The 21,699-nt window shown below is 42.4% G+C and overlaps 1 protein-coding gene across 3 annotated transcripts in view; it reads right to left on the reverse strand.

Moving 5' to 3' along the window:
• Positions 1-3,501: 3,501 nt before the first annotated feature.
• Positions 3,502-21,699, reverse strand: part of LOC114624469 (toll-like receptor 13) — a 23,447-nt gene continuing 5,249 nt past the window's right edge. For 2 of the 3 annotated variants that reach the window (XM_028771428.1, XM_028771429.1), the window contains one exon: positions 3,502-7,323. In XM_028771428.1, the coding sequence (XP_028627261.1) occupies positions 4,378-7,248 (2,871 nt within the window). In that variant the 5' untranslated portion in view covers positions 7,249-7,323 and the 3' untranslated portion in view covers positions 3,502-4,377. Of the gene's footprint in view, positions 7,324-19,718; positions 19,785-21,699 lie in introns of those variants that run through there. The other variant, XM_028771430.1, reaches the window with a different exon arrangement.

Below are 21,699 nucleotides of genomic sequence, written 5' to 3' on the forward strand. Positions count from 1 at the left end.
ACTGAGGCCAGTTAGGGGAATAGGATCCACCGGCAGACAACAGAGTCCAAGTCAGAGATAGCCCCTGCTCCAGTTGATGGGGGACCCACATGAAGACCAAGCATGTATCTGCTATATATGTGGGGGGGGCACTAGGTCCAGCCCATGAATGCTCTTTGGTTGGTGCTTCAGTGTCTGAGATCCTCCAAGAGTCCAGGTTAATTGACTCTGGTGGTCTTTATGTGGAGTTCATCCTTCCTTTGGGACTAAAGGTGTTTATTTTTATAGTTTTTCTATTATGATTTAACCCTTGCTACTTCAGATTTGTTTAAAGAGAAATTATATAATAATTTTCAAATCTGTTTTTAAAAGTAGAGCTCAATGCTTTCATTAAAAATTATAAAGTGCTTGGAGCTCTAGTAATTTAGTCTAGGAAATGAATTTTCCCTGTGTCTTGACTAGCTAGTTAATATTTAACATATAAGAATACACAATGCAAGCCCCTGTGAAGTTAACAAGTATGCGTTGAACTACAGTACCACCCATTCCAAGCCCTAAACAAGAACGACAACAGCACATTTTATTATTGATGGCAACAAACAGTACTTTGTTCATTAAATTCATCATCATCTTCATCATTATTGCACGTGTATGAAACACAGAGACAGAGAGAGACATTATAGAGTCAGTTTTCTCCTTGCATTTTTATGTGAACTCCAAGAATCAAACACAAGTCATCACGTTTTTGAGGCAAATGCTTTTGCCTGCTAAGCCATTTGGATTGCCCTCATATTTCTTTTTATTGATTAAGACTATTTATTTTTATTTTATATGTGTGAGTTTTACCTGAATGTATGTCTGTGTATCATGTGAGTGCAATGCCCTCCAGGCCAGAAGAGGAGGCCAGATTCCCTGAAACTGGAGTTATAGATACCTGTTAGCCACCATGTGGCTTCTGGGAACCAACCCCCTGCCTTTTGAAAGAAGAGCCATTTCTCCAGCCCCTACTTCTTTTTTTATGCCAGCCACAGTCCACTTCTTAGATTGCTTCAAAAGTGCAGGATCGTTTTGTTGCAGCAAGTGTTCACCCTTTGACTGAAGTGATTCATAGATGCTTTGGGCATATGCCCTCTGGTTTTCTCATTAGAGACTGATCTTGTGGGGGCAAGGCTGATATTCTTCTGCTCATTTGAACAAGGAAGACCACCTTCATGAACACATAACCAGTGTCCTCACACAAGGCCCCAAACCTCGAAGGACCTTATGCTTGCTTGGATGCTTTGTGATCTCTAATCTTGAAATTCTGAAAAACCTTAAGCTCACTATGTATTCCAGCTGGCCTTGAACTCATAGAAATATGCTAGTCTCTGCTTTCAGAGTGTTGAGATTACAGGCACGTGCCACCATGCTCAGCAACATTTCCAGTTTACACAGGGTTCCCCAACCTCTCCAGCACAAGCACAAACATACCATTCATTCAGTTTCTTAGAAAATGCCTATTTCGAAAGCTCTCCAAAAGGAAGTCAGCTCTTGTAGTTAACTATTTACCTTTTCTGTCAAGAAAGAATCGACCCCTATGCACCTAAGTATACTTTCCTATTAGCCCTCAGCTATCTTCCCCACACTGAAACTCTCATGTTACATAGTTTCAAGGACTCTTAGGCCATTGACCATCATGTTACCCAATGATCTTAATCTTTTTGATGTTGTATGAGAAAAGTTAGTTTCATTAAGATAAATGTGTCTCATTATGTTAGATCTTAGTCTATGTCTTGTTTTCCCTGCTGTGAAAGAATCAGTAAGATTGAGAAGAATCAGCAAGAATGAGAAGACAACATCGTTTTTCCAAAACAATCTGTTCTTATGCCTGTTGAGATTATTTGGATCATTCTCTTCTGCCTGGCGTGCAGGGAGTGCAGAAAGGAATACAACCCTGGAGTGGAGAGAGCAGTCGTGCATCAGCCAGATCAACCAGACAGGTGAAGATTGCCCAAGACCAAGAGAGGAACACGGACTTGCACGTCCTTTCCATTACTCAAGAGCTACTCCACCTCCAGAGAGATGACAGGCGATCAGGAAGGAATGGGTGTGGCTGGCTTCAGCAAAATTACAGTGCTCAGCATTACTAGGAAGCTGCAGAGCCTCAGGCTCCCAAGGTCCAGTTTGGACAATGGGTACATTATTGGTGATCAATATGGTTCAAAAATGGGACACTGACCCCAATTTTTTCTTTATGTATAAAAATAGTAGAAGCTAAGAAGCATATGGTGATGCATGCCTGTAACCCTAGAAACTGAGTCCACAATAAGATCTTGAGTTCCAAGCCAGTCTGAGCTACATAACAAGAACTCAGTTCAAAGAGGGGGGGACCAATTTTTTGAGTCAGTAGTAGAAAGAACTGGGGTTGATTATGATACCATTTATGTTAGGGGGTTGGCTAGGGCATATTGAAATACATGCCTGTCATCCCAGTTGAAAAAAAAATGTCTTCTTCAAGTCTCTTCTTCAACAAGCTGCTCCTAGAATGTTGTAGATAAGGAGGAAACTGGGAAGTAAGTCAGCAACTTAGGAGAAAGCTTTTTCTGGGAAAACAGTGTGAAATAGACAGCACTGTCCTCTGTAAGCTGATCTGATTTAGGTTCCTGAGGTGTCACATACAAAAGGAATTTGTAGCACTTTTGTACAAAATACCTGCCACTGGTAAGACTTCGTGCCCCCCTTGTTTAATGCCAAAGCCAAGCCCCGTTCAACTTTAAGAACATTCAATTGAGAAGGGTTCTGAAACCTCGAAACAGAAAACCAATCCAAAGTCATGGTACTGGTACTAGAAACAACATGGACTGGTCTTTTTTTACTGTAGTCCATGTGAAGTTTCCGTTATAGTTTCTGTTGGCATGAGACTCCATAAGTCAAGTTTTCCTCCAATTCAAAGCACAAGAGCTTGGGAGAGCGCTTCTATTAGATCTCTCAGGTTTTAGAGAAGTGGGCTTGATGGATTAGCAGAGCAGTAAGAGTTGCAGAAGATGCCACCCAGCCTACTTTGGCAAAACAGACTTCATAGAAATGCCATCTCAAGACGTCTTTAACATTTTTTTTATTTATTTAATGTATGTGAGTACACTACACTGTCACCAGACACACCAAAAGAGGGCATCTGATCCCATTACAGGTGGTTGTGACTCAATATTGGTTGCTGAGAATTGAACTCAGAACCTCTGGAAGAGCAGTGCTCTTAACTGCTGAGCCATCTCTCCAGTCCCTCAAGACATCTTAAGATAGGTTTGAAACTCCAATGGCTGTGTGCCTGGTGCATTAGTCACAAACCAGAGTCATGCAGGAAAAAATTCCTTTTCCTTTCCTTCTGTTACTTATTTTTAATGTCATTTTTGTTGTTGTGTTGTCTTTGTTTTGTTGTTTCTGTTGTTATGTGACACTCTTCCTGGGGAGACATGAACAAATGTCTACTCATTCTAGTTAGGAAACTGACAACAAACCAAAATATGAATACCATCAAAGTCCAACTTGATGAATTAATGAGTTTTATTGGGGTTATTTACAAGAACATGGGTGAGGGGTTACTTACAGGAGCAGAAATGACAGCTGCATCCCTAAAGCCCACCCAAGCATGGGTGGCAGCTCACAAAAGCTGGGAACCTGGAGCACACTGTACAGGCTGCAGGCAGCTCAACAGGATGGAAAGTGTCCTTTCCTGGTGGCTCAGCTGGTCTGAACCTCTTTCAAGCATCTCTGCTGGTCTGAGACTCTCCCAGGCACCAGGGCTACTCTCTGCTTCTTCCCAGCAGCTAGGCTTGTCTGAGGGTCGCTGCAGTCTTTACTGTTTATATACACTTGGGGAAGGAAAGGGCCTAGTCCCTGGTCAGTTTCAGAGGCTTCATGAAACTATTTTGAGTTGTTTACCTCCTCCTGTGTTAACAATCTTCCCCACAGGGTGGAATATTTCAATCTCCCCTTAGAACATCCTGTTGTTCTCCCTCCCTGTGAACCTGTATCTTAGGAAGTTCCCCTTCAAGATGGAAAGTTTCAATGTTGGGGCAGTTTGGATACACAAGTGTGGTCTCCCGTGACCACAACTGATTTGGAGAAACAAGGTGAGCAAAGATCTCTGAACACAGGTGAAAGAAGACTTTCCTGCTCCCCAGAGTTCAGGACTGGGGTTCCAAGTCCTCCCCTTAATAAAATAGGAATTCCTTCTGCATATCCAATCCCATAATAGTGGGACCCTGCTCCTGAAAGGTTTCCAAGCAGTCTCCTGAACTCTTCTGATGAACACTATCCAAACAATCTTGTTCGTCCCTGGAGAGAGCTTATTTAGTCAAACAGCTTACACTTATTTGGGGCAACGTTTATGCAGCTGGATTTGCGATTGTAAGACTCCAGTCACTCGACAACAATTAGATGTGTATTTTCTTTCTCCACAGTCTCATTGCCCAACGCATTTCTGATGCGAGCCCAGAAGAGTGGCTGCTGGTGAGCACTGTCCGGCCAAGTGATGAACGTCTGTCTGTTTATGAGTTTCCTGAGTCGGTGGTAGCTGGACAGCTTATAGTTTGGAATCTCTTCAAGGAAGATCAAGATAATGACATCCTTGTGCTCATAAAACATCTTCATGCTAGCCATCTGGACTTCAAGCCGGCACCATTCACTGTGTAGGTAGTGGTTACTGACTACACACAAGGTTTTTCTGCTTGTGTTAATAGCATTCTGAATGTTCTCGAAGATGTCAATGCCTGGTTCAAAGTCCCGTTGGTGAAGACAGAGTTTAAAGGTGGTCTGGCTGCCTTCTTCTAGGGCTGGAACAAGCTCTTTGTATACCCATGCCTCATCAGTGGCTGAGAAAGAGACAAACGCATCATATATGAACTTCTTCTCTGTTTTGTGCCATTTAGTGAGGTACCAGGCCCTACATATGTACAAACCATACCACAGAGATGCAATCATCTTGGCATTGAACCAAGCGAAGACCATGGTACTGATGACCATAGTGAAGGAACATAAGAAATAGACCTTTCCCAAGTCAAAATTACACATGGCATCATCAAAATCTATAAGTAAACTCTGGCTGTCTGGCTGCCGACAAGGATAGCTCCTGAGGAAGGGGATGTGGACCTCCTCCGTGTTTATTGACCAGTTCTTGAACCACAAATTGTCACAGGTGCACTGAAGTTTGTTCTCATAGACATCAAAAAACATCAATGATTTCAGATTCTCCAGATGAGTTTGATTAATGACCTTCAAGTTGTTGAATCTTAAAGAAAAGACCTCGAGGCTCTGTAAGCTGGAGAACATGCCCGGAACCAAGGACTCTAAGTTGTTATTTTCAAGGCGGAGGACCTTTAGCTTTTTGAGGTTTCGGAATAAGGAAGCATTTAAATAGAGACTTCGATCTCCATCTTTTGTTCCTGAGATATCCAACTTTGTGAGATTAATCAGAGGATCAAACTGGTAGTGGTCCAGGAATACTGATGGGTTTTTTCCTAAGAGTAACTCCTGCAAACTACTCAGCCCTTGGAAAAAGTTGCTGGGAACAACCTGAATTCCATGCTTTTGTCCTTCTAGGTTGAGCTGTTTCAAAGACTTGAGCTTCATAAATGGAGGATACTGAAGGGTCCTAGTAGTTTCATACGTGATCTTATTAAAGCCAAGTTTCAAAACCAGCAGCTTTTCAAGGCCTGAGAAAAGGTGTTTATGAAAATATGACAAGCTATTGTACATCAGGTCAAGGTAACGTAGGTCAGTGAGGCCAGAAAATGCATTCGGCTCCATGATTTCCAGGCGGTTGTGGGAGAGAATCAAAGCCTGGAGTTTTTTCAGAGGTCGGAAGGTTCCGTGGTTGAGAGTCCGAATATTGTTGTCTCCAAGATCTAAGATCTCTAAATTTGGAAACGGAGTAAAGGAATACCTGTCAATTGTTACAATCCAACACGCAGCTAAGTTGAGCTCCTTCAATGAAAATAGCCCACTGAAGGCCAGATTATTGAGTTCTGTGATGGGGTTTCTCGAAAGAGAGAGAAACTCCAAGCGCTTCAAAGGGGCAAATGCAAAATCTGGAAAGCTTTTAAGCTTGTTATGGCTCAGATCTAGGATGGTCAAGTTCTGCAAGGAACCCCAGGTCCTGTTGCTGATGAAGAAGAGCTGGCACTTGTTCAGATTCAGTCTTTGGAGACTGGGCAGAGAATTGAACTCGCTGTCATTGAGATGAACCAAGTCAGTATTTTGGCCCAGGTCAAGGAACAAGAGCCTGGTGCACTTTGCCAGCTGCTTAATGCCCTCTGCATTGGTGGCATTTTTCTGAAAAACCAGTGTCTCTAACATGGGTAGGTTTCTGAGGAGGTGACAAACAGTTTTCATATTTAAGTGGCCATGTCTAAGTTCCCGGTTACTGAGATCCATAACCCTTACATTCTGCAGGTGTTTGGCTGAAAGCATCTCCAATTTCACCACTGTTCCACTCAGATTCAAGCTTTTAAGTTGGGGCAGAGTTTTCAGATACACATTCTGAATGACTCCATGGCCATTCAGGGAAGCACTTAGACTGGTTAAGTTGGGCAGTGATAAAGTAGAGAAGTTTAACTCTATTAGCTTGTTCCCCTGGAAACTCAGGTGGGTCAAAGAAACCAGTGACCTAGGGCTGTGGTCCAAGTACATGATGCTGTTGTTAGTAAGATCAAGGTGCTCCAGGCATGGAAGATGCTGGACTGCTTCAAGAATACCAGAAAAATTGCTAATGCTGTTTCGAGATAGGCTCAAATATTTCAATTTGACTAGAGGAGTAAAGGCGTCTTTGTGAACATGGGTGATTTGATTGTGGCTCAGGAGCAAGGTCTCCAGGTTGGACAGGCCTTGAAAGGAGTTAGTCACACTTGGAATCTTATTTTCCACTAAATTCAGCAGAGTCAAATTTTCAAGTCCCCTAAAGGCACCTTCGTCGATCTTCCAAATTAAATTCCACTCTAGTCTCAGGTCCACCAGAGCAGACAGATTAATGAAGCTTCCAGGAGGAAGGACTTGAATATGGTTGTTTGTAAGGTTGAGGTGAGTAGTATATCTAGGTATGTCACTAATGGCCTCTGTCAAGTTGGTGATCTTCTTCCGAATGCAGAACACATGGTGAATATCAAATTCATACTGTGTGCACTTGTTGAACCCGTATGTCTCTGCCAAAGACAGTAGAGAAAGTCCTACTAACATGAACAGGAGCTGTAGAGAAGGCACAAGGCTGTCCCCACTCATCTTGACTGCCTTAGGCATCCAGGTTACAACCAGGAAAGAAATTCCTTCTCATATATGATGCTCATGTTCAAAGGACTTTACATATGGACTTTGCTGCAAAGAAAAACAAAGGTTTTTAGTTGAAATTTCTCTTTCCTATTAAGTATTTTATAGCTGCTTCAAGGAAACAAAAAAGCTCAATCTCAACATCAACCTGGGTTTTGGGGTGTTTTTTGTTTTTGTTTTGTTTTTGCTTTGTTTTGTCCCTATCTCTACCCTATCTGTGTAGCCCTAGCTGTCATAGAACTCACTCTGTAAACCAGGCTGGCCTCAAACACAGAGAGATCTGTGTGCCTCCTGAGTGCTGGGATTAAAGGCATGAGACACTATGCCCAGTCCAACACCAACTTTCAAAGCCCACTTCCAGAGTATTCTCTGTGTTAAGAAGGCTGCTGCTCTGTTTCTACAACCAAAATTCTCAACATGCAGAGCCAAAGGAAGCAACAGTGTGCACCATTTCTTTTAGTATGACAATCAGGAAGTCCCCTTATCTTCCTCTTACATCTGTACAACAAAACACCCCCCCCATCTTGTGGGCTGGCACTGGAAATGCTGTCATTGCAGATTCATTGAATGGGTTGGGGGAATGCAATGTCACCTGTGATGCAAGTCACTGCTACCTCGATGTGTGTGAATGAGACCAAATGATCAATCATTTCACCACAGTTTGCCTTTGCTAGAGGGAGAGCTGACTCAGTAAGCTCTGTCCTTGAGCTGAACTGGGGGAAGGGGAATTGGGCAGGAGGAAGAGTGAACATTGAGATAACTGATACAATTTGAGCAAGATGCCCTGACTAGTGAAATGCAGGACCATAATATCTGAGTATTGGTGATTTTGAAAATCTGCTTATATATTTGGAAGCTTCTCTTCCAGGGACCTGCTTGTTTATCTCCATTCTTCATTTTCTGTCTTTTCTTTTTTTAAAAACACTTTGTGCGTATTCTTGTATACTGTTTATATATCAATCCTTTGTCGATAATTTAAATGTATCCTGCAATCTACAATCTAACCTTTTTTATGAACTCCTTTGGTGACAGAAAAAAATTGGTAATAATATGGTGTGGTGGTTGGTTTAATTGTCAACCTGAAATAATATAGAATCTAATGAGACGAGTCTCAAGAAAGAATTGTCTAGATCAGATTAACTTGGGAGCATATCTGTAGTGGACTGTCTTAATTACATTAATTGACATGGTAAGACCTAAAGTACATGGCACTATTCCCTGGAAGTTGGCTCAGAATCCTATAGGAGTCGAGAAAGCAAGCTGAGCAGTGGGCATGCATTTGTTCTTGACTTGGATGTCATATGATCAGATGCTTCCAGTTTCTGCTACCCATATTTCCCTGCAATAATAGACAACATATGAAAATAGACTCTTTGAGATACTATTCTGTGGGGGTCTCTGCAAACACCAAAATCGCCAGAGCAACAAACCACATGAAGCAAGAAGGAAATCCAATTTACCATGACTTACTTACTCAGTACTGGTTCAAACTTCTAAAGTCTGATACTGGGCAGTTTAATTTATTTCAGGCATATTTATGTACAGTACAACCTTAAAAACAAATGTTTACTCATGATAATTAACAAAATCTCGTTTGAACGTAAACACGTTTATATCGAAACACTTTACATAGTGCATGTGACCTCTTCCATAAAGCTGGGTTCTGTTGATGCAGAAACAATGCTCAAAATATGGGTGTAGAGGAAATGACTAAGATAAACATGAAAGTCTGTGGGAGTGCAGAGTGGCCTGGCCCTGTACAGATAGTACAGGGGTTACCCAGGCTATTGTAAAGTCCAAGAGACATCTCCCATAAGGAAGGGTTTTATTGGCTGAGAAACAATGCTTAAGATAAATGTCTAGGGAGGAAGAGTCTGGGACAAAAACCATAAAAATCTGGGTGATTCAGGTGTGGCCTATCCCTCCAGATAGCACAGGTCACCAGGTTATCAGTTACATCCAAACACAGCTTTCTGAGTGGAAAACGAATAAACATGTCCTTGCTGAGGAGACAACCTTGTGTGTTTAACATTCCTTTCCCCCAGTGCTTATCTGCGAGCAAAAGGACCTTGCGCCCTCTATACTGTTTTCTGTGCTGTCTCCTGGAAGACAAATCTTGTTATTTTGAGAACACTCTGTTTCCTCTTACTTACTAGTTTGATACAAGAGGATCAGAATGTTCATCAATGTTGATCATAAATATAACAAGCTTTCTGAATTCTCTTAGTTTTTAAAATGTGAATGTTGGTTTAATTAGAATTTTTAATTAGTTTTTTCTGGTTTTTTTTGTTTGTTTGTTTTTTCTTTTTTCTTTCTTTCTTTTTCCTCCTTAGACAATGTCTGACTATGTAGCCCTGGCTATTCTAGAATTCACTATGTAGACCAGGCTGGACTCAAACTGAAACTCACAGAGAGCCACCTGCTTCTGCTTCCCAAGTGAATTAACACCAATTTTGGAATTAATGGTGTCCACTATACTGGTTGCATTTTTATCTGTTAACAGTTATGCCTTCAGCAAGGAACAGAAATTATATTTTTCCTTTTTAAGTTTTCTAATTTTCTTTTATGGTGATTTCCTACAAATTGATGACAGCTTCTATCACTACACTATAGTAGTGATAGAGCATGTCCTTTGTCAGTGAGATGACATCTATAATATTATTTGTTGTAGTGCGTGACAAATATCAAGTCAGGAAAATTCCTTCCCATTCTTAATGTTTTAAGATTAGGGAGGGGTGGCTGTTGCCAAGGAGGCCAGCAAAGGGTGCCAGATTCCTTGGGTCTGCTGTTATATAGAGCTAGTTTGAGCTGCTTGGAACTGAATGTTGAGGTCAGAGAACAACTTTGTGGAACCAGTTCCCTCCTTCCACTTTATGGGTCAAATTCAAATGGATTGCCAGGATTGCCATCTCGTGAGCCTTACTCCTAATTTTCCCTCTTTCCCTTCTCCCTCTTGCTCCAGCCCTGCTCGCACTGGGGCCACTTGCACTGGGCCCCCCACTCACTCCAGGCCCCTTACTCCCAATTTTTAGACAACAGATAGTTTACTTTAACCAGAAAAGAAAGGAAGGACATGGAAATAGAGCTATCTACTAATGGAGTGAGTATAAGTCCATAATGCTCAGAAGAAGCAACATTCTAATGACTGTACTCACTTTTGTTTAATATCTGCTGGAGGCATGCAAGGGCAAAAATGGCTCAGAGATTCAGGATTCTGCTTAGCTTGGGATATACATAGATTTGTCTTCAAGTAGTGGACCTGGCAACCTAGCACATGTACACTCACCTTTAAGCAATGGAAATGTGTTACTCCCTTTAGCAACCCCTCAGTAATGCAGTTTCTATTCTAATGTGTCCCAGAATACATTCTTAAAACAGAGGAGATGGGCTAATCCAGTCTAGAGTGGTTTGAGGTGCTTCTGTAGCAAGGCAAACTGTGTCTTCTGAATGAATTTTCAAGAAAGATCCTCTACCTACTGTCTTATGCTTATGCATGGCTGGTCATACATGTTATTAAAACCAGATGTATCACAGGAAATTACATGTATAGTGAACAAAGGCTAAAATAATCCAAACCGTTCAATCAAAATAGAATCATTTGTGATAATCGAACTCCTTCTCCTATACCTCATCAAGAAAGACCTGAGATGGGGCCCTTGAGTACTCTAACTCAAGGGAACTGCTGCTCTCTTGCAGCAGATTTAATCTGCATTATAACTTTGCCTTTGGATATAGCTTTCTTGCCACTCTGCAGTCTGTGTGCACTTTCCCAATTATATGAATAAGTCACCAAGTATCTGGAAACCCTTGGATCAGAAAGCAGTTGCCAGACTGAGCTGAATAAATTAATTCAGTGATAGGAACAGAGGTTAAGAGCATTCTTGTTGCTGTAGTTGCTGAGAAAAGGTCCCACTCTGGAGCCCAGGCTATCCTGGAATTCCTCATGGTGATCTTCCTGCCTCAGTTTCCTGAGTGATGAAATTAAAGGGACACATCACTATGCCCAGCTTTTAAGGTATTTTTATCTTTTAAGATAACAAAAATGGAACAGAATGAAGAGGAGAAATCTCTCAAAGTAAATGCAAGAAATGGAAAAATCAAGGTGGAACCCAAGGCCCTGAGTTTGGGTTCCAAAACTCTCCCAAACCAAAGAACTTAACTTTTCTGGGCACGGTGAACCATGCATATAATCCCAGCAATCAGGAGCTGAACCAGGATCACCACTTGGCTGTGGAACCTGAGAGCCACCTGGGCAACTCAGAAAGAAGCAGGGAAAGAAGGAAAGAAAGGAAACAAACAGGGAGGGCAAGGGAGGGGAAAGGAGAGAAGAGAGGGAGGAGAGGAGGTCAAAGAAATGGAGAAGAAAGAGGAAGCAATAAATCCATAATGCACAAATGTGGCTAGAGGAAATTGGGTGGAGCAGATGGCACTGCCAGATTAATGTGCTCTTTGTTCTGACATGAAAAAGGACAGCAATATAAGCCCTCAAATCTACCAGCATTTGCTACAAGAATATTGAAAATAAAGGACACTAGCCATGAAGTAGTCTAAGGGTAAACACAAAAACTGAGCTGAACATGTAAATATTTACCCTGCCTTGTGAGGAACAGAGAGGGCAGCAGCATCTACAAAGTTGTCCGGAGGCAGGGCAGGTAGAGGAGACAAGTAGCAGACAAAGCAAAAGCCACAGCAGGAAGCTGAGGCCTGACAGCAACACAAAGAGAATTCTTAGAGTCGTGGACCTGGCTTCAGCAGATGAGAACCCAGAGCATTGTAGAGAGACACAGAGAGCAAGCCCAGGCTTCAAAGGCATGGTTCTTTCAGCTGGATTTTTTAAATTACATTTAATTTAATTTAATTTAATTTAATTTAATTTAATTTAGAGAGTGTGTATATCAATTTAGATATATTTAATTTAGAGAGTGTATGTGTGTGAGCATGTATGTGTGTCTGTGCATCTGTGTGTGTGTATGCATGTGTGCATGTGCATGTGTGTGCATGTGTTTTGTGAGGACAATGTAGAAGTCAGGCGACAATGTGAGAGTTCCTTTCTTTCTTTATACCATGTACAAGGATTAAACTCATGTTTCTTCAGGCTTAGCAGCAAGTGCCTTTACTTTCTGGCCCCTAAAACTGGATTTTACAGGCTTCCCTGTCAAAACAGTGTGTGATGCAAGGAACTTTTGAAAGGACAGGGAAGAAAACCAACCCCTTCCAGTTGTGACAGTAAAAACAAGATAAAGATGCCTGGTATGGTCTTACATGTCTATAATTCTAACGCTGGAGAGGCTGAGGCCAAACTGAACTACTACACAGGGAGACCTGGTCTCAAGAAAGATCTGAGAAACAAACTTCAACTGGTTTCTAACATTGTCCACCCTTGCTTAGAAATCTCCAAGATTAACACTTCAGTTTCTGCTAGCACAGCATGCTACACCAAGAGCACATTGAGCCTGAGCAAAATAAACCAAATCAAACCAACAGTAACAAAAACCCAGCAGGAAAATAAAAGGGGTGAGCAGGATGTAGTGAGTCATGCCTAGAATCCCAGCACTTGGGAGTTAAAGGCAGGAAGACTGAGAGTTCAAAGCTAATCTCAGCCATATGTTGAGTTTGAGAGTCTGGGCTATATGTGAGCCCCCTTTCAAAAACTAATCAAGCAAAAACTGTGAGGCCAGAAATGGCGGCACCCGTGTATAATCCCAGGACTGAGGAGATGGTAGCAAGAAAAACCATGAAGCTAAGGCCAGCTTAAGCTACATACTGAGACTCTGCCTTTAAAAAAAATGGCTGCAGGCCTGGTGTGTGCCATCTACCTTTAATCCCAGTCCACAGGAGGCAGAGGCACAAGGATCTCTGTGAGTTCCAGGCAGCCCAGTCTACAGAGCAAATTCCAGGATGGCCAGGGCTACATAGAAAAATTAGACCTTCCCCCCAAATGGGTGCTAGTATCAGAGATATATCTCAATGGGTAGAGGTGCTTGCCACAAAGCTTATGTTCTATCCTGGGAACCTACATAGTTAGTAAGAACTGACTCCTCTGGGTTGTTGTCTTCTGACCTTCACATACACAGCATGGCATGCACACACTCAATATTCCCACCACTTCATACACACACACACACACACACACACACACACACACACACACCCTTGGGGTTTGACTTCTACTAGTCAATTAAGGAGCAAAATAAACGTGAGAAATGGGGAAGAATGAACAAACAGAACATATGAGCTAGCTCATTTACAGGGTAAACAGAAAGGCGAGTGTTTTTGATCTCACCCCACAGATTCTAGTCTTGATTGTGCTCAGTGCCTATAAGCTTGCCGAGCAACTGTTTCTGTGTCTTTGTTGCACACTAGCCTTTAGACAGCCACTCTTTTCTGCTCCCTATGGGGCTGCAACTGCTTTTAGATGCAATAGGCTTCTAATAAACCTGCCCGTCAAATCCACACGGGAAAGGGAGGAGCTTGCTTCTACCATCTCCAGAGTCCAATCAAAGAAAATGCTGCTCTGGTACGTAAGGCTCCCACTGCAGAAACTGCAAAACCAAAAGAGTCTTTCCAGAGAATGGCTCAGCCAAGGCTTTAAACAATATTCACTGCAGTGCTTGGACAGAGGAGACTGAGCCTACAATTTGTACCTAAAGTTCAATTATTTGGAATCTGTTTCTTTTAAAGCCTCAAAATTTCACCTCAGGATAGGAAGTTTTCATTGAAGGGCAAAGAACACTCACTTACTTGTTATTGTTCTTTTTGTTGTTATTTTGTAGACATTTTGTGTGTGTGGTATGTGTGTACTTGCTTGTGTGTGTGTGTGTGTGTGTGTGTGTGTGTGTGTGTGTGTGTAGGCCAGAGGTTGATCTCTGGTATCTTTCCACTTGGATGAGGGCTGGCTGGCCAGTGAGTTTCAGGTATCCTCCTGTCTCAGTCCCCTCACTGTATTCCACATTTCATTTGAATTCTAGGGATATGAGCTCAGTACCTCTTGGCTTGTCATCTTCCCAGCCCAGCTTACTTTTTTTTAAATGTTTTTTTAAATGTGTTTGAGTGTTTTGTCTGCATTTACATGTGTACCATGTAAGTGCCTGAAACTGGAACTACAGAAGGTTGTGAGCTAAAGTGTGGGTGCTGGGAACTGAACTCGGGTCCTCTGGAAGAGCAGCCTCTGCTCTTAACTGCCGAACCATCTCTCTAGCACTACAGTCTAACTTTTTGCTAGAATTGCTACATGCTTTATTTTGAGATAATAGAGATTTCCATGCAGTATTAGCAAATAATACAAAGACACCACTATAGCTTTAATCTTGAATGTCCCTCAGAGGTCCATATAAGAAAGATTGAATCCCAACTTGTGGTACTTCAGGGGAAGTTAATGAAATTGTGTAGTGTGGGGCTTGACATGATATAGGTTCTCAATGATTGTCAGTCTTTGTTAGGTAGGAACTAGGGTTTTAATAACATCTAATGTCCCTAAAGACCCCCCCCCAAAAAAGGCATGTGCCACCACACCAAACTTGGACACATTTGTTTTTTAAACAAAATGTTAATATTGGTTTTTCATCTTGACTCTCCCTACGTTGGATCACTAGGGGACTGAGCATAAGGTGTGTTCCATTGTAACACCTCAGCAGCATTATCTAGATTTAAAAAAATTCTCTAAACTCTAAAATCTCAGAGCACCTCAACTTTTCAGCCCATCCATTTCTTTGAAAGCAAAGAAGAGCAGTCGTAGATTCTTGGGCCAACATGATCTGACATAGCTAAGCTTTGAGGTCAGCACAACCTCATTTCATATACCAGCTCTGTGATTTACCAGATGTGCTCAGGTTACATACTGGTCTCACTCTGTTTCCTCATCTGTTCATTTGGAAGTCAACTGATAACCTTTCTAGGTATGGTGGCACACACCTTTAATCCTGGCACTTGGGGAGGTGGGGGGCTTGAAGAGCAGAAGCTCAATGCCAGCCTCTGCTACATATTGACATCAAAGTCACCCTGAGCTACATGAGAACCCATCTCAAATACTCAAAACAATAGGACCAGTGAGATAGCTAAGTGAGTTGAGGATGCTTGCTGCCAAGTCTGATGGTCTGAGTTCAATTCCTGGACCCATATGGTAGAAAAAGTGAATTAACTCCAGCAAGTTGTCCTCTGACCTACACACATATGTCCTGATGCATGGGCATGAGTTATATACACACATACACACACACACACACACACACACACACACAATCAATATAGTAAAGAAAAAATGATAGCTCAATCATTAATAACTGTTAACTTCGTGTAAAAGCTTTCCATGAGCATAGATCTCCCCAGCTACTGGACAGTCCAAAGGCTGTCTCATATGTTAATGCTAAAAAGAGTTTACATAGAAAAACGGAAGTGAATTGAGTCACCAGAGGCAGAAGAACAGCAGGGGAAGTACCACTCTGTGTGGTGGAGGGGCTGGAGAGGTCCTCTTCACATTGCTCTGGGGTGAAAGCCATCTCCAAGTTCCTAGGCCATTTTAGCAAAACCCAAGGGGTGGGGCTGGAAACCACTGTCTGATTCACCAAGGAAGTTTTGCTCATGTGATGAGAGCTGAGGTTGGGTACAGACTGGGCAGTAGAACTGAAGCTCATGAAGGCCAGGAAGATTTGGCTTTCATGGATTGTACAACAGGTTGATCTAGAAAACAGCAGTTTTCTTTGTCTTGGTCACTCAGGACTTTTCAGAGCAGATGTGGCTTGTGGCACTATGTTTTTCCTGTGCTAGAAGCTCGCTTGGTCAGCTGCTTTTAAGTGGGGAAGTAAAAAGTGCAAACCCGAGCAGGCAGAGCAGGCCATAATCCACCACTGCTCTTGACTTATATAGATGATTTTGGAAAACCCAGCTTGGAGATGGACTGTGAAATTTCCACAAAGCCATGCCCAACATGACTACAGGAATTAGTTCCTTTCCTAACAGAGGAGAAGATTTTCTCATTCATATATATATATATATATATGTAATTTATTTTTTCTCAAATCGTAATTCATTCACACAGGGGTTATAAATACAGAAAGGCAGGATGTGGGGAGGGGAATGACATTGGAGTGTGGGTGTTCAGGGGGAATACAGATATCTTCAGAACCGGGTATCGGCTGGGTGAAGGTTCAGGGGACAAGTCACTATGACTCTGCCTATGACTCGCTTGTCCTTATCTAAGTTGGTATTGTCTGCCCTGGCTACCTATTTACAAGGTCTATGACTACTCAGGCTTGTAAATTTCCACAAAAGCTGCCTGTTTACATTAGCTTATAGCCAACTGTTTCAATGTTTTTCCACTGAGACCCAAGACTTGGTGTTAGTATACATGTATGACAGGCCTATTGCTGATTTTAGGCCTATGGCTGATTTTAGGCCTTCAGTGTGTAAGCAGGGCTGCCCCTGACATGTTCTCCCTTCTCTAAGTACAGAAGGGCTGTGGCAATTCTAAACTTGCGAAGGTGGGGATAGAGGCCTGACCTCCAGTATTTGAAGAGGACCTTGTAATGGCTCCAGTCCCCCTGTGGTTGTCCAGTGAGGCATGAGGGCCATACCCGTCCCAATGTCTTTTTCCTGGAGAGGGGATACTTTTGACATCAACCCCTATGCAGTCAGGTTTGTCCCTCAGGGAACCCAGAGAGATATTTTTATCTTTTATTTATATTCCCTTGCAGTGCTTAGCCTCACAGCCTAAGCAAGAATTCAGATCGCCTGTCAGAGGGGGTTCTGGGTGGCCCCTCTCTGCTTGGTCTAAGGGCAGAAGTTCCCTCTTTTTAGGTTGGGTGGAGATGGGTTTTGGAAACACCCTGTATAAAGCAACAACCTCATCTTGAGTCTCGTGGTCCTCCATAGCTAACTTATGATAATGTATCTGAGTAGGTTTTGCAACCAAATTATTTATCTGTTGTATCACAGAGTTAGTCCGCCTATTTGAGAGCCAGGGACCAGCAGAAAAAAGCAAAAAGAACCCAAATAATGGTCCCAAGATGGGAGGAAATAGGGTTGACAACCTTGGAGAGGCTGAAAACCAATTCTTGTACCAGCATTCATCTGTCTCTTTCTCTCTCTGATTTTTCTTATGGCCTTCACTACCTGTTTCATGCTCTCTTTAACCCTCCCTGTCTTGTCTATGTAAAGGCAACATTCTTCTTTAAGAGCTGTACACAGTCAAGAGCTGTACACAGCCTTTTCTATTGTAATAGAGTAAATCAAGTCCAATAAGGATCTTTGCGATTTTAGGAGGTCTCTTCAGGCAGCGAAACAAGGGATTTCTTCAGATTAGTGATGTCAATCTCTAGCTGTTTGACGTTCATGTCAGTGGCCCTTCAAAGGTCTGAGTAGTATAAGTTCAGAGGCCAGCATCTGGATTACAACTTCTAACAGCAGACATCACGGGTGATTCATTTTTACCTGGGATGCTGCCTGAGTTAAAGCTCCTGAGAGTCCCTCTTTCTCTCAGTTTTCTGGGGTTGGGTGCTGAGCTGCCGCCTGTGGCCTGCTCTATGTTCGGGCCCAGACCGGAAGTTAGGAGAAGATTTTCTAATTCTGTGGTTTAACCTATCCTGGGATCAACCACATGCTGACCCTAACCCTAGGTATAAACACAGATTTACTAGTAATCTGGCTTTGAAATTCAACAGAGAGCCAGACATGATGTAGATACAGGGCTGTAATCCTGGCAGTACTCAGGAGGCTGAGGCAGGAGCATCATAGGGCAAAAGCCAGTCCTCATAGTGAATTTTGGGACAGCTTGTGCTATAAGAGACACCATGTCTCTAAAAACAATTCAGGATCAGCCTGGTCTACAGAGTGAGTTTCAGGACAGCCAGAGCTACACAGAGAAACCCTGTCTATAAGTAAATAAATAAATAAATAAATAAATAAATAAATGCAAACAAAAAGTATAGAATCACAAATCTAGGAAAGATTTTCTTTCAAAGGTCATGAAAATCTTAAAGCATGCCTTAGTCTAATGTAAGCAGAGGAATTCTGAGACTCCACAACAGGGTCTGAGAGCCCACAATACTCTATGGTAGTTTACAGATGTGTTTAGTGGTTTTTCCTGGCCTGGATCTCATCAACTCAAGCCTATCACCTTTTATTTAGGTTTTCTACAAACAGAAATAAACATACATTATATAGAACAAATGTAAAAAGATGATAAATGCCAGTAAGCACAGTGTCATTATTACCACTCAGAGTCCTGAGACATGCTGAGCATAATATGAGAACGTCTTAGCTGGATCTGATGGTATAGTCCTATAATCACAACCTCTCAGAGGCTGATACAGGAGGATCACAAGCTTAAGACCTGCTACAGAGTGGGTTCATGGCCAGACTGGGCAATTTAAGTTAGACCAATCTTCAAAGCAAAAACACAAACAAAAATAATGGATGGTCTGGGATATAACTGAGTGGTAGAGGGCTTGCCTGAAATGGGCAATCTCTGGTATGAGACACACAAAAGATTATGTAATAAGCAAAATGAAGAGGAAAGATGCTGTATGAAGGATGACTACCAACAATTTACCAACCAAACAGAGACACTGAGTATGAGAAGGGTACCAAAAATAACAGGAACTAACAAAGATGCAATTGGTTGCAACATTTTGGTCACCCTGTACATAAGCTAAAAGATATCACAGTCTGTCATCTGTATTGTATTTATAGCTTAGTTACAACAGAAACAACATAGTCTCAATGTGAAGAAGGGGAACCAAGTGCCAAGACAGTTGAGGTACTAGTATGAGACCATAAAGCTGTTTTGGACCCGTGCATTCATCTGTTAGCTCCTTCTGCACACACTTTCTACAGCGCCTATCCTACTACTTACTCATCTAGACAGTTATAAAAAAAATTTCCTTTCACTAGAGCACTAACTTCCAGTGAGGGTATCTATGGGCAAACCCTGCTAATTAAGGTTGAAGTCTACCATGACCGAATAGTTCCTCTGGGCTTGGCAGGAAATGGAGGACTCCTTTACCAGCCAGGCTTCTCCTTCTCTGACGTTGTCTGGGGAATCTGACCTCCCACACTCTCTACCTAGGGAAGGTCAAGTCATCTTTGGTAGACCTAAAACTTCAACTTCCTCTTTTCCCAATTAAAAATCCTTCCAGTGAGTACCTGGAATTTGTGGACTGCCTAACAATGCAAATGAGGCATTTCTAGAACTTTAAACTCTAGCCAGTGGAAACTTCACCCTAAGAAGACCCCCTTCCTGCTCTCCAAAGTTCATATATAGCTCCTTTCAACCCTGAATAAAGTGTATTAGTACAAGCCCCCCATCCACCCAAAATAGGTATGTGCACAAGCTAAGATTGTCTCAGAGAGTTGTTTCACTGAAGATGGTTAGAGAATGCCTTTGTCTAAAAGAACTGTGGCATTAAGATCCACAGAGAAAGTCCTCCCCCACACCCCCTGGCACTCACTTCCAGCTGGACCAGGATCCTGTAGAGCCCACCCATTCTGGACTCTGCTTCATCCTTCCAGCCCAGTGTGCAGGAGTGTCTGGGCACCCTGATACAGAGGAAGCAGAGAACCAGGAATCATAGCTGGACCCCAAGACACATACCACAGGTGTCTTGCAAGGGAAAAGTTCTGGAAAGGAAGACATTTAGAGTGACTATTATGTCCAGATTTATGCCAATAGCACAGTCATTCCATTTAATAATTTTCTTCCTTGGCTCTCAACATACATTGCTTTGTATGATAAGCTGGTCTTCACATACAGATAATATTTATTACTGTCCTGTATTGTGCACAAGTGTTTGTCAAGCAAGAACTCAGTAGTTATTCTGATCCTGTGACACAGGTGTCACAACCTTATAGACAAAGATTCTGAATGTGGCCATAGCCTTGCCAGTATCTCCCTGAGTGTTGCAGCTTGCCAGTCCTACTTCATGGTGACCATGAAGGACTAGAAAGCAGTGATAAAAAATGCAGACACATGGTGGGGGATGGAGAGACAGCTCAATGGTCAAGAGCACTGTCTGCTCTTTCAGAGGACCTGAGTTTGGTTCCCAGCATCCACATGGCAGCTCACAACCATCTAATTTCAGTCCCAAGGAATCCAATGTCCTGACCTCCACAGGCATCAGGCATGCAGGTGGTGCACAAACATTCATGTAGGCAAAACACTTACACACATAAAATTAAATCATCTAAAAAAGGTTTTAGTGCCGATATTTTGGAAGAAATGTGACAGGATTTGGTGGAATATGTTAGCCAGGCATTGGAGAAACACCAAAAGCAAAGGATACAGCACCCCATGTGAAACATCTAGGGATAAGTAAAACCCCACCTGCAAGGGATGCAGTCATTTTGTGACATATGAAACCAAAGACTTGATCTACTTCTATGTGGGTCATGTGGCTATGATTCTATTCAAGTCCAGATAAATGCATGGGTATCCCACAATCCATCTGAAGACAAAGGCTACAGTCTAAATTTGAAATACCAGAGCCTGATATTATTAGCCTTGCTGAGAGAACACTCTCATGGTGTTTTGTACAGGGAAGTCTCTGTTCTGGTTAGTTTTGTTTAGGAAATTGTTAATAAATCAGCTTTACATTTACATTGTGCTTCCTTTTTGTTTGTTTTTCATTTTTGTTTCTTAAGACAGGGTCTCACGTAGCCTCAAACTCACTATGCAGCTGAGACTGCCTTAAACACCTGATCCTCCTGTCTGCCCAGCACCTCCCAAATGCTGGGATTGCAGGCATATGCCATCAACTCTGGCCTTGTATATGTTTTCTATCCCATTCTTCTGTGCCCTCTGGCTTTTTCTCCTAATGCATTTTTTTTCAAAAATTAACCGTGGGCCAATGGGATGGCTCAACTGGTGAAGACATTTGCTGGCAAGCCCGAGAAACATGATACCTGAATTATATGGTGGAAAGCAAGTGACTCCTGCAAGTTGTACTCTGGCTTTCATGCATGCACTGTGGCATGCATATGTGCACGCACTTATGCACATGGCACACAGACACACACACACACAAATTGAAAAGGAGACAGAGATGGGGTGGGGCAAGAATGAAGGCTGAGTACGATGGCCTATGCCTTTAATGGCAGAGCCTCAGAGATAGAGGAAGGTAGATCTCTGAGAGAGCAAGGTGAGATTGACAAAGTGGGTTCCAGGCCACCCAGGGCTAAATAATAAGACCATGTTTCATAAGAAGAAGAGGGCACCACAGAGGAGGCAGAGGAAGAGAAGGAGGAGAGCAGGATCGCTGACGGTTTAATTGTGGAGTTCAACCTCATACAAGGAATAGAGCAGAGTTCCCCAGTAGGCACAGTAGGTACAAAGGTTTTGGCATATAATATTTCTAGAGTTCCACAAGTGCATCTTGTTTCCTTTTAATGTGTGTGTGTGTGTGTGTGTGTGTGTGTGTGTGTGTGTGTGTGTGT

Source organism: Grammomys surdaster, unplaced genomic scaffold, assembly GCF_004785775.1.
Source record: "Grammomys surdaster isolate TR1022 unplaced genomic scaffold, NIH_TR_1.0 207, whole genome shotgun sequence".
NCBI classification, from domain to species: domain Eukaryota; kingdom Metazoa; phylum Chordata; class Mammalia; order Rodentia; family Muridae; genus Grammomys; species Grammomys surdaster.